Source organism: Porites lutea, chromosome 8 (genome assembly GCF_958299795.1).
Source record: "Porites lutea chromosome 8, jaPorLute2.1, whole genome shotgun sequence".
Lineage (NCBI taxonomy): Eukaryota > Metazoa > Cnidaria > Anthozoa > Scleractinia > Poritidae > Porites > Porites lutea.
In genome coordinates, this window is record NC_133208.1 from 4374801 (window position 1) to 4389270 (window position 14470).

General features: G+C 36.2%; 1 protein-coding gene and 1 long non-coding RNA gene across 2 annotated transcripts; both read left to right on the top strand.

Moving 5' to 3' along the window:
* The first annotated feature begins 6328 nt into the window (after nt 1-6328).
* LOC140945751 (uncharacterized) lies at nt 6329-8101 on the top strand. The gene is made up of 3 exons (XR_012166740.1): nt 6329-6505; nt 6730-6879; nt 7247-8101. It is a non-coding gene; the product is annotated as an uncharacterized lncRNA (long non-coding RNA).
* Nucleotides 8102-10259: 2158 nt separating this feature from the next.
* LOC140945113 (uncharacterized) lies at nt 10260-13916 on the top strand. Its single transcript, XM_073394174.1, has 4 exons — nt 10260-10324; nt 11398-11497; nt 12538-12638; nt 13766-13916. Exons 2-4 carry the CDS (start codon nt 11411-11413, stop codon nt 13914-13916), a joined length of 339 nt encoding a protein of 112 aa, XP_073250275.1. The 5' UTR covers nt 10260-10324; nt 11398-11410.
* Nucleotides 13917-14470: the final 554 nt, after the last annotated feature.

Here is a 14470-nt window from a genome sequence, read left to right on the forward strand (position 1 = left end):
GGCAAACCTTTTTTACGGGCACTGAAAAGACCAGGGGAATAAAGTATTATCACTTTATTGGTACTCGATTCCGTGGGTCTGCGATTTCGCGTTTTTCCCGATTTTAAAAGATATCGCAAATGACCCGAGAAAAGACCCGCGAAAAGAATGAAAATCCCCGAAAAATTTAACCACATATTTCCTACTTAAATCGCGTAAATAAAACCCCACTAAATATTCTCGAGCTAGTAGTTTCAGCGAAAACTGCTAGGGGATATTTCAGAAATGTTGAGGAACAAGTCATTCGCCTTCCGATCAAGGCTCGGCCCTTGGTAAAGCGCAATTTATAGTGGTTCTTTTAAGAACTAAAGGGTACCTTTTAAAGAATAGCACTATTGCTAATTGGCTTTTGTTTTAAGAATTAGAAAACATTGGATATACTTGAAGTCCCGAAAATTCGGGCTGCTGGCTCGTTCTACCTCAGAGCAATTCGTTTTCGAAATTCCAAAACTCAAAATGCTGAATTTTGAACCACTTTCTAGTTACGAACTTCTACTCCAACGATTTCTCCTACCATGAAGTTTTTTAGGCATCCTTTGAAAAGTGGGGTCCACTTAAGTGCTAGTTTTGCTAAAAAAAATATTTACCAGCAGTCAAATCGGAATATTTCATATTGTCATTCGATGCAAATTTTTCTTCTTTTCCATTGGTCGAAAGCCCACCACGTGACCTGCAAATAACTGCTTTCAAAAAATGGTCTAATCATGCGCAATGTCGATCAACTGTGTTTGGCAATTCATTTCGATTAAAAATGATCATCATTTCAATTAAAGACATTTCATTTCATTTTAATTTAAACAAAAAGGCACAAACCATCACATTTGGTTTCAAATTTACGGAAACGTTGTTATATAAGAAAAAGAGTATAAATAAATGAATAAACAAATAGTACCCTGTCACAATAATTGAGGACTGACGTATTGAAACATTTGAATAAAAGAAACAAGATCACACATCAAACTCTGACATTATTCTAATTTTCATAAAATTCTAAACTTGGAAAATTTTGCATTAAATGGTTTTCAAAAAGTATTTCCAAAGTACTTCGTGATGTTCAAGAAATTCTTGCTTAGTGACGAGATGTTTGAGACCATAATCATCATGCATATATATATATATATTTTTTTTAATGAAAATAACATTATATAATAATAACTGTTTACGCATGATCAAAAATGACCACACTCATCAGGCAATTACGGCGAATGACCGGTAAAATTCATTCGTTTTATATATAGGTACAAGAGTTTGCTGCATGCGCATTGGTAAGTAGTTGTTAATTAACCTAATTCTTAAAGTTTATCACTACATAATTATTCCTGTTTGTGCGGGGAGATGAACTTGCTAATTCATTGCAGTCATTCAGAGTACATAGTAGATTTATATTTTTTAGTTTATTAAAAACTTTTAGAGAGACATATTATTAAGCTCTATTAACTGTAGGGTTGGTATTTTTTTACTACTTTCCATTTTATTGGAAATAAGGGAACATATATGTTTATATCGAGTTCGTTTTGTTTGTTCCTGGGTCGGGAGGATGTTCAATGATTTCTGTAGCGATCCTTCAGGATGGATGCAAGTTCTACAGCTATAGGATTCTATAGTTACCTCATGATCAGTTGTCACTGCAGATTTTCATTGCATGCATTTCCCTTCAAGGGCCAAGGCACTCAGTTTTCCTTTTTCTACAGTTGCAATTTTTTGGTTGTTGGACTAAGGTTCTGGAGATTTGCATTGCGCGGATTCATCGCAATAAATCGATGGATTATACTTCTGAAGTCTGGAAATCAGAATATTAAGTCTCTTTTTAATCTCCCGCAGTTCCTGAAACGTCGGCCCACAGTTATTTCTCCGCAGTCTACGGTTATACTTCTCTGAAAACCCAACGAAACCAATTTCTGAAGCATCATGTATATTGGTTGTGAATTATTTATAGCTTTAACGTAAACTAACGAGGTTTAAAGGCTTTGCAATTTCAGATACTTTATTTAAAGACATATAATAATATTATCCTTATGGAAACCTTATGGGGGCCCAAACTTGCTAATTCATTGCACTTACATTTATTCAGACTACACACTAGATATATATGTATATATATGGATTTCTGTAGTTTATTGCAAACACTTCACAGAGACATTTTTCTTTAAGTAAAGGGTTAGCATTTTTTGAGTACTTTTCATTTTACATATTTGTTCCTGTTTGTTGGGGCACATGAACTTACTACTTTATTGCAGCCATTCAGAGTACATAGAAGACATATATTTCTTAGTTTATTAAAAACTTTTATAGAGACATAAGCTCCATTTACTGTAGGGTTGGTATTTTTTGACTACTTTCAGACACCTCACATAAGGCACCGTATGTGTTTAGACAGTCTGTATTGTCTGTTGCTGAGTCGGAAGGATGTTCCGTTATTTTTGTAGCAATCCTTGAAGATCGATGCAAATTAATTTCAGGCTCCTTACAAAAGGTTTAATTAACAACCGTCTCCTCAGAGTAACATACTAACAATATACTGGGTACCTGATAAACTCTTAACAAAACTTCCTCAAGCCTTAACTCACTCGCGGCACGTAATCAATCATTCTGCTTAACCAACATAAGGATTAATAATAACAATGACAATGATGATGAAGAGAATGATAATAATTCCTCATGACATACAAATACTCATATTCATTCAATAATTGTTTAATTTTACATAGCAGCGCATTTTTAAGATGCGAAGATGATCTAAAGGGCGCAAATAGATAACTCTTTTAGTTGGCCTACGTGGAATACTCCCTTGACGACAAGAAATGAATTGCAATTATAATTTCCAGTGGGAAAAAACAATCACACTTACGACTGTGAATATGAAATTTCTCGGACTGATCAAACAACGGGAAAGCGCTTTAGGCAATGTGAAAGACTTTCTAAATTTCGACTAGTTAATGCACCAGTCCCATCACAAAGACCAAAAAAAATACAGATCATGAAATAGGATGTATAAATTGATTTTGCATGTAATACGACGCGGTATGGTCTAACTACAGAGGACAGACAAGATAAAAGAAAAATACGAAAAAAAATCTCATTGAGTTAATTTATATAATAGCAACCTGAACATGCACAAGAATGTATTATTTAACAGGCTGCTGACGGGTTATATTTTTATGATTCAAAACCAATTTAATGATTTGCTTATTATTCTCTATCATTTTGAGTTTGAGTTCCTTTTCTTGGGTGATTTTAGCAGACAGCAGTCTGAATAATTCACCAGAAACTCTCTTTTTTACAAGAACAAATTTATAAGAATTTCGAGGCTTAAATTTCAGAAATTTAAGAATATGATATGTATAAACCTAAGGCTGAGATTCTGAAGATGATATAATTTGAAAATTTATAAATAGAATCGTTTATATATTTTAAACTTAACCGTAAAATTATTTCTTTCTCTGAACGGCAAAACAAGCCACCAAAGCGATAAAAACGTGCATTACTGCAATCTATACCCAATAATAAAACGGAAAAGTCAGATGCTGTAATTTAACAATAATACAAGTCATAGAATATTTTCTGGAAAAACAACGTTCTTGCAAAAATAAAAGAGTGTATGTATCGGTAGCAAAGCTGAGTTCTTATGATACTTATGATATGGAGATTATAGTACGGAGAGTAAATTATTCATGTTACTGTATTATGCTAAAGTTGTTTGGCTCCGGCACTTCCAGTTAGGTTGTAGGAAATAAATCGTAAGTTACTGAAAGGTCGATAGTTTTTAAATGTACTTTCCAGGCCACTTTTTTCATTGAAACGAAAAACAGGACATTTTCACCAATGATGAAAAGACACCAGGATCTAAAGAACAGTGGATGATCTTAGTAATTTTCGTAAAACAGAAAACACCCGCTTATAAGAACCTTACATTTTTTGTGGCCTGGCAGGTCTGAGGTCTTTCATTTATGGCTCGATCTTGACTGTGATCTAAGATGATTGCAAATTTTTTGGGTGTACATATAATATTATTAACTCTATGTATGATTTGTTTCACTCTTGGACTGTTTGCAAATTATTTTTCCCCAACATCACTTTGCCATTCCCTCAAAAGTCACATGAATGTGTCCTTAAGTTAACTGGATTTAACGTGGATTACAAGTTTGTTGTTTGATTTAAATTATGAATCTATTAACAGGAGCTTCGCTTTTAGCCCTGGCCAAACCAACGAGTTTGACTTCGAGATTACCAATTGATATTACAAGAAGATACTGCACCAAACTGTATTTACAAAATTAATGAGAAGTATTACTTATTCCCACAATGGAAAAAGGTTTATAAAAAGGTGCAGATTGCAATTGTCTTCATGGACCTTGCTTAAAGGAGCTTGCAATGTACAATTGTGAACAAATTCTGTATATTTAAGGACCAAACTCAAGTTTCTTTATTTATCTGGTAGTCATCAACTATACCTCCTTAACAGAAATTAAGAACCAACTAAGCCTAAATTGCCAATAACTACCCTAAATGGCTCTTGATCACATTAGATTAGGCCTGGAAAACAAATTCTTCCCAAACAAAATAACCCAATCGCCCACCTACACCATGCACATAATTTTTCCTGTTTGTGCGCGCGGGGACATGAACTTGCTAATTCATTGCAGTCATTCCGAGTACTTAGTAGATACATATTTTTTTGGGTTATTAAAAACTTTTAGAGAGGCATAAGCTCCATTTACTGTAGGGTTGGTATTTTTTGACTACCTTCCATTTTATTGAAAATATTAGATAGTTCGTTTTGTCCGTTTTTGGGTCGGGAGGATGTTCAATGATTTCTGTAGCGATCCTTGAGGATGGATGCAAGTTCTACAACTATAGGATTCTATAATTACCTCAGTTGTCACCGCAGATTTTGATTGCATGCAGTTGCCTTCAAGGGCCAAGGCATTCAGTTTTCCTTTTTCTACAGTTGCAATTTTTTGGTTGTTGGACTGGTTGTTGAGATTTGGGCAGATTCATCGCAATAAATCGATGGATTATACTTCTGAAGTCTGGAAATCAGAATATTAAGTTTCTTTTTAATCACCCGCGGTTCCTGAAACGTCGACCCACAGTTATTTCGCCGCAGTCTACGGTTATACTGTAAAAACAGACCAGTTATGGTAACTATATTAAAAGGTTATAACCAGTTGCAAAAGGTAATTTTAACCTAAAATAAACTAGTTAAAATCGTAACCTTTATGTTATTGGTTAGATTAACCAATGATCAGCAGTTGTTGTGACGGTTATAATTCCGTTAGAATATCGACTGGTCAAAATAACTTTTCATGGCAGTCAAAATAACGAAACCAAATGGTTAAGCAAATGGTAAAAATGTGCATCTAACCTGAAATCAATTGGTTAAAATCTTTTATTAACTATTTGTCGGTCATGACTAACCAATAACGATCCGTTATTTAGAGCTATGAAGTAGGTTAAGCACTGAATGGTCAAAACTGACTTTTCCGAGGGGTTAAACTGAACGGAAAACCACAGAAGGAAATGGCTACACAAACGGCGGGTATGAGTTTATAACAACAGATCATAAAAGCCTTGTACCCCAACCTTCAACGCAGACTTTTCCCTTACGCTGAAGAAAGAACAAACAATCAGCATTTATTATGGGATTTAGGACAGGTTAAGACTGAATAGCCAAATCAACTTTCCCCAACAGTTAAAATATTTTAAATGACTTGCATCCAACTCGCGTCTTGCTTCAATGACTGGACTGATACGCGCGCGCGAGAGGCGAAGTCGCGTGACGCGAGGACTATTTTCTTCTCGTTTTCCTAGACGGACTAGCTGAGAGAACTAATCGTCATGTAGGTGAAATGATTCTTCAAGATGTCCTGTACAGGTTATGCCATTCAAATCAATGCTGAGCACCTCGAAAAGCCAACAGCTATCCTCGCGTGTTTTCAAAAAATACTTTCGTGTTTTTCACCGGTCACAAAATTCCAGCGGGTTTCCGGTATTTGTCTGAAGTGACCTAAAGTAACTCTATTTCGTCACGTCACGAACCCTAAATGGCGTTAAATGTTCTCAGTAAATTAAAAATCTTATTCAGTAACCTTCTTATAAGCTTAAACTATTTCATGGTTGGAAACATGTTAGGCGAGTTTACTCGAAAAACAACTAAGGGTTTTCAGAAAATGTTGAATTGTTTCCTGTCAACTGTAGTATGTTACTTTTAAGTTAAAACACCTTGACGTTAATCTACTTAGCTAGCCAATGAGAGACTTGGAATTTCAAAATCCATGCCAAATTCGGCTCTCATAGTTCAGTTTTTTAGTTTAACCGCCTTGCGCCAAGCTGAATTCAGTACTCTTGGTTCATTGCTGCGAAAAGAAACATGTTATATTTCGCCTGGATAAAGCCCCTCACTTAAAAGTCAATGGGAGCTCGTTTCTTAGCCACGGACAGCAATGGAGATGTGGCAAGTAAAAAGGTAATGTGATTTCAAATTTATGCAAGTCCGAAGATACCCTGCGAGCAGAGTCTCCTTCGATCTTTCTAGATAAGTCGACTTATCTAGGAAGATCGAAGGAGACTCTGCTCACAGGGTAGTCCGAAGACAACGTCTTCAGAATAGATCTCTCACTTGAATTTCAGTCTTTACTGCTTCTATAAAATTCTTAGCTAACGAATACCTTGCAAATCTTTTATTCAAAGGAGGATGATAAGCAGATCATGACAGAATTTACTTCAGTTGACCGCCTGAAATAGATAAGCAAAATATCTGCCCCGTCGACTAAAGACAAATGAACACCGGCAAAATCTCGAAGACTTGTTTCACCGACCTTCACTGAAACAACATGACCGGTATGTATTGCTTATTTTTCTTATTTCTAAATCGTTTTTAAAATTATCTCTTTGCAAATAAATAGACGCGTTTTGAGACAACCCCACGCACTTGCGTGGCCCTTTAAAGTTTTCTAAATGTTCAGTACAGTTGCATAGATTTTCCGGTCTTCGGATGACCATCTTAATTGCAATATTGTACTGCTGTTACAGAGCTATCATACGCTATTACAAAGTTTTTTTTTAATGTAGCTTTGTGTCCCGCGTTGCTCACGATGACCACGCACACGCGTGCGTGCGTGTTCCCCACAGGCGTATCGCTGAAAGACTGTAATTTTTTGTGCGTTAACCAGTGAACTTAAAAACGAAATATTTTCGTTTATTTCAGAAATATCACCAAATTTGAACGACTGAGGGAATAAACAACTTTGAATGAAGCTCGGCGAGTACCCATATTTTCATTACAAGCAAGACAAGTCCTGATCCGGCGGATGAGTTACCCTCAACGAGCCACTGCTTGGAACAGGATCTTTTTTTGCTTTCTAGTAGAAAAACATGGCTTGTAGAACAATGAAGGGCACTGGTAGTTTTTAGATCATATGCTTCGCTTCAATCATTAGCCAAAGAAAGAAAGTTACATGTACAGTGGGTGAGGAGTTGACTCTTCACTGGCAAGATCTTACAATTATTATATCATTGAATCTCACGAAATTCTTAATTCCCTTTGTATTTGACAAAGTATTTTTGGCAGGAAAGGCACTTATACCTTAAGGGTTTAATTCAATCAAAGTACTGTATCACTATTGACCCTGGAGTTACTTGAATTTTTTCTGCTTAAGGATGTTTCTGTTTTACAATCATATGCCAGTGTACAAAGTCTTGTTTTGCAGTCTTGTGAGAGACATGCAGTATTCCAATTTAAATTTGCTATAGTTTAGGAAGCAGGGCTGATTGTTTAATCATTCCTTGTTCTGCTTTAAATACTTGTATTAAGAAACATAAGCATTTTTCACTTGCAATGTTGTATGATTATCTTTTTTATGAAGTTATTGGTCAACTATGTTGTTGTTGTTGTTTTGTAGAGAACGGTTAACATAACCATTAAAAATGTTGCTGAAGACTATTATTGTGAGGTTAATGTAATTCATTATTATCAGTTAAAACAACCGTTTTCTTCTAACCCATATGGAATGGTTAAAGCTACCACCTCTTGACTATTTTAAATGGGTTACCACAGATTCATCACTAGTGCCCAAAAAACTGGTTTACCATGACCACAAAAAATGGTTATTATAACTTATCTGTATGGGTTGAAACATATTTAGTATATACTAAAACAGTGGATAGTGTTTTTCGCGCCCTCTGATTGGCTACTCAATCAGTGAATATCCTGCACTATTCACTGATTCACCTCCAGTTCCTCCGAGCGAGCGACGCCAAACTCGTGTAAGTTGTAAGCAAAATGCCTTCCCGGTTTGCTGCCGTAAACAAACAAAGAAATTTCACAACTAATCAAGCAAGCTGTTTCCGAAATACACGAAGAAGGTGACGAAGTTCGGATTGGAAGTTTTAACAGGTAAAGCTTTGTCTTTTTGACTCGAATTTATCGATAAAACCGGTGAAAAAGTTTTTTGTTTACAAATGCAAATGAAGCTTAAGTCTTGCTTACTTTATTTAGTTGAGTTGTTTTTAAATAAGCTTAAAACTAAATTTAATAATCTTTTTTTATAGAATGATTTTAAATACAAAAAGAATTCACAACTGCTTTTGAAGAAATTTGCCCGCAAGAGCTAAACAAATGCCTTCAAAAGTTTTAGTTGCCGGCAAGAAAAAGCGACGGCCGCGGCCGCCCGGTCATTAGGCGCCAAAATTGTAATCGTTGGCAATAGTATTTGAGTTAAAAATCGCCGTTTTTGTGCTCTATTATCTCACTGTTTTAGTATATACTAAAACAATTATTCACCTCAGTGTCGGTGGCTAGTCGTGGATATTTACCTCACTGCTTCGCAGTTCGGTAAATATCCAGGACTAGCCACCTCCACTTCGGTGAATAATTGTTATTTATCTTTTTATTTCGGTTATAACAACTAAAAATTTAAAGTTAGTTTAACCAAAAAGTAGAGGTTATGACAAACAAGTCATAAGAAGTGACGTGGGCTGTGGTAGAAACAACCATTTTTAAGGGTTAATGTAACCCATAAAGAAAAGTTATTTCAACGGGAATAAAAAATGGTTAACCTGAACTATATTTTTTTGGTTACTGTAACCTAATAAAATACGGTTACCTGGGATTCAAACCTTAACCATTTTTTTGAGGTCACTATAACTGGTCAGTTTAGTTGGCCCACGTGGAGTACTCCCTTTACGACAAGAAATGAATTACAATTCCAATTTCTAGGGGGAAAAAACAATCACACTTACAACTGTGAATATGAAATTTCTCGGACTGATCAAACAACGGGAAAGCGCTCCAGGCAATGTGAAAGACTTTCGAAATTTCGACTAGTTAATACACCGGTCCCATCACAAAGACCAAAAAAAATACAGATCATGAATTAGGATGTATGAATTGATTTTGCATGTAATACGACGTGGTATGGTCTAACTACAGAGAAAAGACAAGATAAAAGAAAAATAAGAATATAATCTCATTGAATTAACTTAAATAATAGCAACCTGAACATACACAAGAATGTATTATTTAACTTGATGATGGGTTGTGTTGTTATGATTCAAAACCAATTTAATTATTTGCTTATTATTCTCTATCATTTTGAGTTTGAGTTCCTCTTCTTGGGTGATTTTAGCAGACAGCCAGTCAGAATAGTTCGTTTACCAGATACACTCTTTTTTACAAGAACAAATTTATAACAATTTCGAGGCTTAAATTTCAGAAATTTAAGAATATGATATGTATAAACCTAAGGCTGATATTTCTGAAGATGATATAATTTGAAAATGTATAAATAGAATGCATTTATATCTTTTGAACTTAACCGTAAAATTATTCCTTTCTCGGAACGGCATAACAAGCCACCAAAGCGAAAAAGCGTGCATTACTGCAATAAATATACCCAATAATAAAACGGAAAAGTCAGATGCTAAAATTTAAGAATAATGCAAGTCATAGAATATTTTCACCCTAAAATTGGCAGGAAACGAAGAATATTCAGGCCTGGGTCGGAAAAACAACGTTCTTGTTAAAGGAAAAGAGTGTATGTATGGGTAGCAAAGCAGTTCACGTGCGGTGGGTCACGCGTTCTTTCGACTTCGTGCCTGACACCTTTCCGAAGAATTGCTCAGCTGTTGATTTGTTTGCTTCCATCTGGAGTTCGCTTACCCTGAATTTTAATTGATCTCAGATACTTTGAAATAGGTCTACACCAACGCACATTGACCATTTTTACTGTTGGTTTGACCCGATTCTTAAGTCTTAATCCAACTGAAAGAGAATTTTGACTAACAGGTATGTTATAATGTTTTTAAGTACTTTGTTGACGAACTTTTTATCACCCAAACTTATAGTCATTAACCAGGGAAAACAAAAGTAGTCAATTCATTTGCGCAAAACTCGAGTCTCTTAATCGCCCTGATTTGATCTATCTTAAAAAAATTTCATTTTTCACTGACCATCAAATCTCGCCTGTTTTCGCAGGCTATAGTTAAAATCCTACAATGGTATTACCATTGAATGAGACCCCGTTAGGAGAAGTTAAACTGATTACAGTTTAATTCTTAGGAGCTCTAAGAGAGCTTGCTCGCAGGCTAAAACAAAATTGAACTTTTTCACTTTTTTTTTCGGTCACCACCAAGCCTTAACATCCACATGGAAATTAAGCGCCCATCATAAAGGCAAAAAAAGTTAACAAGCGCCAGCCTCGAATAAACGCCCACCCAACCCCACTCTCTCCCACAAAAACTTCAGTAAGAGATAATAAGAAACCCTCCCGAAGACGGAGTTTTCTTCACAGTATTGTACAGAAACCTTGCTTTGTTACATTTTCGCTTCATGTTATTAGCATTTACTGTTTTGTTGCAAAATGTACTACTACACTTGCTGAGAATGGTGAAAATTTAATAAGCGCCCAATCTTAAGGTCCAAAAATTTAATAAGCGCCCAGCGCGGTTAATCGAATAAATATAGTATTCCAGCCAGAGATTCAAAAGCTAAAATAGTAAATCATCTCATTACTTGCGTAAAAGAGTTCGTGTTTTTCATACATTAAGCACTCCTACAATTTCAACGCAGCTATCTAGAGCTATAATACAAAGAATAGCCAAGAACTATTAAGAAATCAGAGAAATTTTACGGACGGATATATTTGAGAACGTTTAATTCTGATCAATTTATCCTAGAAAGCTGAACGAGCGAGTGGCCTATTAAACGAACGTCAAGTAATTTTCTATTCTTTTATGTGACGTGTTGAAATAGTTCTTATTATATGAAGTAAAAACGTTTAATGCAAACTATTGCTGAATATGTTATAAAAAACATAATAAAATCATTATTTAGTGTTTATAGCACTGCTTTGTTTTTAGTTGTTAGGGTACCATGAAAGCGTCCGTGGCCTTTGTTTTGCTTGCCTTTCTGTCCGCGACAACTGCAAAAGTTCATGTTCAAAGCAGGAAGGCTTCCAAGGTAAACAGTTTTATAAGGAATCAGTATTGTTTGATGCTATAACAGGATATTACGGTGCAGCAAATGATTCCAGAGTAATAACCACAACTTAATTAACTGCACATCAAGCAGATAAGTACAAGCTCTTGTAACCTATTCAAATTCACTTTGTTCTGTTTGTTGTCAGGAAAAGTTTTTAAAGAAATATTATAAAGTTACCTCAGTGTTGCCGCGCCTAAGCAAAATTAAATCCTATCAAGTAGTTTCTACAGTAAAAAATAAAACCTTTGCTCTGACTTTCATCAAGTTTATTATTAAATCAACTTAGGAACACTTCTTAGCCAAGTGTTGATCAATAACGTAGTGTGATCCAGAGTTGCACTGTTTTAGCTTTGATTGCACAGGATCCCGACAGTAACATTCAAGCTGCTTAAAATTGGGGCGCACGGAAAGTGCTGTTTACTGGCTTAATTGTAGTCGTCACACGTATTTCCGGTCGTCGCTTCTATCCCTCCGAAAAATAACGTCTGCGAACACCAGCGGCAAAACGATTTCCGTGACGTAGAGCCTTTTTAGCCAATCACAGTTTAGATCTTAGAATCAAGGAACTACTCGCGAGACTTCTTGCAAGATCGTGCGCGGTGGATACGTTTTCAAGTCGAAATTGAAAGGGCGACGTAGCCTGTGTACAGCCGCCCTTTTTTCTCAGAACGACGCGTTTACGAAAGATTATTTGCCGGGATTGTGGCACTGATTGATGAAATAAGCACCAAGAGGATTCATATTGAAGAAAAGATTAGAGGGAGAGAAGCGACGACCGGAAATAAGTCTGCGGTTGGCAGGCTATTTAAGTTCGCGCGAACGCATAAATAGTGAATGCTACTAATGCTAAAAGATTACTTAAAAACTTAGTTGTTGTTTAGGGACTTCTAATAAGAGAAAAGAGATTGTGTTTTTAGGAGCTCATAACGTGTTAGAAAAAATAGTAGTAAAAAATCTTAAATGCATGGCGCGATGAAGACTCAAGGTAGGCCTTGTGTTTATTGTTCTTTTATACCCAGGTCATTGAGGACCCAGATGAAGCAAATAACTTCCTCAAGAGACAATCTGGATGTAGAACGTGTGACTCAAAGGAGACCTGCTGCGAGCCTAGTTTTTGCCAGTAAGCATACATTAAGGGAGGGAACCTGGCACCATTCCTATTTTTATTTCCGTTAACTCAACAAAGTTTTATACGGGGAGGCTAGCGCTCCGCCCCGAGGTCCACGCCCTTACCCTTTTATACACGATTTTTCATGAAAGAGGTACCCCTTTTGTATACCTTCCATGGACAAATGGTACCCCTTTCACATACCGAGTTTAGAACTTTGCATCCCTTTTAACTGCTGTAAATAAATGCACCGTCTTTTAAATAGGAATTAATCCCAAAACCAGAAGGTTTTCTTGACTTTTTATAGCCATAAAACTCAACTGTTAGCCCTTTTGGACCTTTTTTTGCATGCCACAATGACAGATTTCCCTACCCTCTCATATATTTCAACTAGTGAAAACGTTACCCTTTCATATGGGTCGACCTGCACCTATCCAAAGCGGCTCTCTGATATATCTGAGGCGTGAGAATAAAGCAGGGACACCCAGAGAAGGTTTCCTCCTACATACATTAAAAATACTTTTTAGGCTATCCTGAGTACTTTTACATCTCTAGAAATGCAGTCTAAGCGGCGCTATAAAATTTGTATCTGTTCGGTCATCCTGGGGGAACTTACGTCTTTTCGAAATTACTAGGGCTTTTAATTAGTATTATTATCCCGAAAGTTTTAGATGCAATTTGACGTATCACGAAAGTAAGAATTTTGCTGATTCTTCTCTCCATCACATTTTTGAATCCGAAAATTTTAGGCTTTCTTTTTTCTACGAAAAATAGCCTAACCTGGGGACTGAAATGTGAAAAATTAAACTTCCGAAAATCCTAGGGAATCTATTAGATGAGCTTCGAAAATTGTACATGAATAGAACGGTCACCTAGAAATTTTTAGCAGTCCTCAATTAATAGAAAATCCTAGGCAATATTTGCTTCTCCGAACAGATATTTTAAAAAACAGTCGGTGGGTGCCCCTGATAAAGATATCCCTTTCGGGCGGAGCCTCCCCGTGAAGGCCTATAGGGAGTACCTCCCCCGAGTTATCGAGTAAATACGGTACTTTCATTTATTTTAATAACATGAAATTGGTTCCTTGATGTGTTGCATGACAGTGTTCTCAGTTTTTGTATATTTCGTTTTTCTGTTAGGGTCACTGGTCCCTCAGCTGGAAAATGTTCCAAACATCCAACAGAGATTGCTCGTGAGAAAGAGATTGCTCGTGAGAAAGAGATTGCACTTGAGACAGTAATCCCACAAGTCTGGGAACGCCTTCAAGAACTCTTCGGCGAGTGGAAATAATGTGATTGAGACCATGATGTATACGTATCACATTCCAAACAGGACTGACTGTAATGGTCCAAGATTGTATCAGGCTTATCAATAATATTAAACTGCAAGAATCATATTCATCTCCTTATTTTGTCTGGTTTTGTTTCCCGGGGGGGACTCCCGTAAAAAAGTGACGGGTATGCTCGAAGTCTCGCTTAAGAGTGTAAATTGCAGATCTCTGGGACGGAAAGTCGCTATAGTTGCTCATTCAGGTATCGCTTAGAGCTGTACATAAAGAAAAAGATTCACGTTTACGGCAAACGGCAAACTTCAAATTTAAGTTGACAATTTCTCAGAATAGAAAATAAACAGATAGAAACTGTCCAGAACAATTGTTACCGGGATAAAACTATTACAGTCTGTCGCTTTGGGCATTCATTGTTTGCATTATGTTCTGTTTTTGTTTATTTGAAACAGTTTTGCCTTTTAAAAACTCATGCATCAAAACTGAAATAAAAACAAGTTTCCGGCAGCACTTTGTTTCCAATATGGAACCTCTAGTTTTATATGCGAAGATGATAAAT